The sequence below is a fragment of the Myotis lucifugus genome, unplaced genomic scaffold (assembly GCF_000147115.1).
Source record: "Myotis lucifugus unplaced genomic scaffold, Myoluc2.0 scaffold_401, whole genome shotgun sequence".
In the NCBI taxonomy this organism is placed as follows: Eukaryota; Metazoa; Chordata; class Mammalia; order Chiroptera; family Vespertilionidae; genus Myotis; species Myotis lucifugus.
In genome coordinates this window covers 275,985-280,044 of record NW_005871449.1, presented here as the reverse complement: position 1 = coordinate 280,044, position 4,060 = coordinate 275,985, and the positions used below count along the sequence as shown (strand labels likewise).

The window sequence follows — 4,060 nt, the reverse complement described above, 5'->3', positions numbered from 1 at the left end:
CCACAAAAAAACTCCTTCACTTTGGGCCGCTACAGAGACCCGGAAATCGGCCCGGGCAAGCCTCGCTCCCTGGGAGGGGTTCAAGTCGCGCGTCCTTATTCCGCACTCCTTTCCTTCCCCCCTGGAGAGGTGAGGGCGAGGCACGCACACCCCTTTGCCTGCCTCGCGCCCAGCCTTTCTCGGGCGACCCGCCTCGGCCCTGGCCGGCTGGCCGGAGCCCCCGGGCCCCGCTGGCCACCTTCACCCTTCCCTGCACCCAGAAGCTGGAGTCAGAAACCTTCTCTCGGGCCAAATCAATGGTCAGCGGCCCCAGCGTTTCGGGGCGCGGCTCGGAGAAAGAGCTTTGCAGGCGGAACTCGCGCTCCTCGCCGCCCGGCGCCGGGTGCACGCTGGGGCGCGGACGCCGAGCTGCAAAGCGAGCTTTCACTCACCGGGTGACCCGTGGGGCATTCTAGGGCTGAGAGGGGGAACCCGACTGATTAGAAACCAGGATTAAGGAAAAAAGAAAAAAGAAAAAAAGCCAGGCGTACTGCGCCCGGGGCGGGCAGGGCTGTCCAGATCCTGCCCGCTGCTTGCTTTCTCTTCCCCGCTCCCTGCATCCATTGCACCTGTTTCTCCCCCTCCCTCTCGGACTCATTCTTGTTCTTCCTTCTCTCAAATCGCTTTTCCTCAACCGTACCCAGCCAACACTCCCCTTCCTCAAGACAGTCTGAGACTCGAAATGCAGTCGGAAAATATCCCTTGAAAGAAAGCTCTTCCAGGAGAAAGAAAGAATTGGAAATAGGTGAGAGAGACCCCTCCGCGCCCGTGCGGAACCAGCTGCAACAAAGCAAAATCCCTGGGAGCTTCACGCTCAGCCCTCCCAGCCGGCTTCGGGCGCCCAGGTCCGCCTAACTCCAGCGGAGACCCGGGCGAAGTCAAGCTCCAGGCCATGCCCGGCCCCCTCCCGCGGGCGGGGCTGGAGTTGGATAGGTTTCTCCTGCCAGAGGTTGCGCGCTCGGTCCGCCGGGGCCCCTCGGCTGCCTCGGGCTGGGGGAGGGGCGCCAAGCCCAAGTGGAGTCCGCGGGGTCCTCGAGCTCAGCCGGGGCCAGGGGCCCGCCGCCCGCTGCCCGCCCACCCAGGCCGGCGGCGGCTCTCTGGAGCCCGTGGGGAGGTGGTCGTAGCAGGGACCGAGGAACTGCAGGGGGACTGCGAGGAGGTGCCGAGGGAAGGGAAGCCCAGCCTCGGTTCGTCCGGGCAGCCAGCACCTACCTGATCCCGGGAAACGGGAGCCCGGTGGTGTCCGGTGAGCAGTACACGCTGCTGTGCATTATTATCCCGTAGACCAGCAGGGCCAGCCTTGTTCCGCTACACATGGCCATTCTGTGCGGGACGGGAAAGAGGGCACACAGCTGTCAGAAGGCCCCTGGCCCGCCACCCTCCAGCCCCAAGAACTCGCGGAGCTGGGGGACCGGAGCGAAAGGCTCCAGGCGTGGAATACCCCTGAGTGACAGCCCGAGCTCGCCCCGCCACTTCCTCCTCTCTGTAGGTAGTTAGAAATAGATCTAGGCATCGCCAGACCTGGTGCGAAGGAACACGATCTAGGACCCTCATGCCGGCAAAAGGTTCGGCAGTCAAGTGAGCCGCCTGGTTGGAAAAGACTCCCTCCCCCTCCCCCTTACCATTCAGTTCTTACCGCCGCTAGGAAGGGTTTGCTGCCAAGTAGGACGGTTAGCAAAGGGTTCCTCCAAGTTTCTGCGCTGGAGTCACAACGCAAGAGGCATCGCCGTCTGGTGTTAGTGTCTGGGGGGGAGGCCGCAGGAACGAACAGGAGCAGCAGGAGGAGCTGGAGGACTTGTTTGCTGCGGCCAGGAATCTGTTCAAAAGTTTGTAGACGCACAGAACTAGGAGGGAGCGTGACACCGAGAGAATGGGGCGAGGAGAGAGAGATGTCGAAGGAAGAAAGAGGAGGCGGCAAGCTAAAGTGGGGGTGGAGGACAAAGTGACCTAAGTCCACCGGGAGAGAGAAGGAAGTGATTAAGGAAAAGAGGGGGAAATCCAAGGAGGAGAGGAAGGAAAAGAAAGAGGGCCAAGGCGAAGCCGGCGTCTGGGGGAGCCGCCGGGTCAGGCAGCTTCTTGAGTAGGCAGTGCCTCCTCCGCTCCGAGGCCCCTCTGGCTGCGGCTTCTTCTGCTACCGCCGGTGGTTACAGAGGTGACCGGCCCTCTGCTCCTATTTATATAGGCAGTGGGCAGAAATCTATCTGAACATGGTTTGGGAAGAGACTTCTTCGTCAACATCTGTCTGCCTGTGGCCTTTAAGTACAGAATATTTTGTTGCACTGTTGCGCTCATGAAATGACTTCCTTTTTTTCTCTCTCTCTCTCTCTCAGTCACGCAATGATCGGGTATCAGAAAAAGACGTCAGCATCCTAGTCCCTCAAGGAACATATTAACTATTCTGTGCTGTCCTCTTGGATGATGAGATCTGGAGTCATCCACTTCCCATAAACACCTTTCACTCACACAATCCAATTTTTAGGAAGTCCAATTATTTTGATGGTTTTCAGTTTTACCCTTTCCTCCAAGATGGGTGAAGAATTCATAGAATTTAGGGCATGGCAAAAGTCATGTTTTTAACGATGTCCCTACTATTTCTCTCTACTTTTCATCAAGCCCCAGCAATCAGAGCTCTGGTCTCTGGAATTAAGCACCATCAAGCTCTCCTATTAATACATTTAATTTAATCTCCTAATTTCTTGCGTATGTTCTTTCAGATAGACAATTAAATGTGGAAGTCGTTTTGTTTTTAAAGGGAAGTCTTGCAGGATTTTCAGTAAATTGCTAATGAGTCTGGCCGTCGTTGACAGTCTGGCTATGAGTGGATTAATTAGAGTCAAGCTGCATCCAGAGCCTGGCTCTGAGTACTCAACCTGTTTGGTCACAGATGCTATAAACATTGAAAATTGCCCCTGATTCCATCTTTCACCACCGCCTCTAAACCTGAGAATTTGGCAGGGATGCTATTAATGTGGCAATTCATTGCCCAAGTACCCCACTCTTCAGATACCCCCCTGGCAGTGTCTATAAATGCCCTGAAAGCAGAGAATGGTCCGACCATTCTAGATTGCAGTAAAGAGCATTCTGTCTCCTGTTAGGACTGGATTTAGAGCTCTAGATATGACCTATCTGGACACTTTCACACTTCCTGAAGCTCTTACTGAGTTGAAGAATTGAAAGTGCGAGATTGTGCTTTCCACAAAAACTCAAATTTTAAGAATTTTGGAGTGAGGAATGTTTTTCCCCTTTATTTACAACATGAGTTGTAAACTGGGAAAGTACAAGGATTCCCAGTACAAGTTCACCTACTGAGGGTTTCTAACAGGAATCCCTCTGATGGGGCCGCTAAAAAAAAAAAAAAAAAAAAAATTAACTGAAAATGAGGTGGGAAGAGGAGAGCAATAAGGGAAGACCACAACACCAGGAGACTTCCAAGTCCCTGGATAATTTAAGAAGATTTGTAAATTTCTATTCCAGTGAAAGAACTCGAGTCTATTTCTTTCGGAAAGGAAATAGAGTCATCAATAACCATTAGTGTGTGCATGTTAATTATTTGGATCTTAAAAATTCAAGGAAATGGCAATTTATCGAGAGTGTTTCCTGTTACCTTGATTTGGATCTAACATTTAAATAAGCTATATTAGTTCTGCATGCTTTTTCTAAGACAAAATTATAATGCTTCGTGTCAATGCCTTTCTTGCTCTCTTATTTGAGGTTTAATTCTTTCTCCAAGAAGACAAAGTTTTGCTTATTCCTCTCCATTATTGACCAGAAACTGCCACTTCCTGTCCGTTTATTCCTGGGGATGCCCCAGATTGCTTGCCTGCAATTAAGCTTCAGACCACATCTACATGGAGATGCATCTCTTTGTCTCCACTGCATATGTTCACTGATTTATGCTGGAGTGTTTGCATGCGTGTCTTCCGTGTTCAGCCCTGCCTCTTGAGGAAGCTCACACAGAGTGGGAGGTGAGCACCACCGATAATCAAGCAGATATCTTTCTTACAAAAGCGCCCAAGGCTAT

At 52.5% G+C, this 4,060-nt stretch overlaps 1 protein-coding gene across 3 annotated transcripts in view; it reads right to left on the bottom strand.

Annotated features, from left to right (window-relative positions):
- ADCYAP1 (adenylate cyclase activating polypeptide 1) overlaps window positions 1-2,264 on the bottom strand; it is a 7,595-nt gene extending 5,331 nt beyond the window's left edge. For all 3 annotated transcript variants that reach the window (XR_002826128.1, XM_023743568.1, XM_006102152.3), the window contains exons 1-2: window positions 1,676-2,264; window positions 1,252-1,362 (exon numbers count right to left, since the gene is read on the bottom strand). Coding sequence is in view for 2 of the 3 variants with exons in the window: in XM_023743568.1 (XP_023599336.1) it covers window positions 1,252-1,361 (110 nt within the window). In the remaining variant the exon portion in view is untranslated. The remainder of the gene's footprint in view (window positions 1-1,251; window positions 1,363-1,675) is intronic.
- Window positions 2,265-4,060: the final 1,796 nt, after the last annotated feature.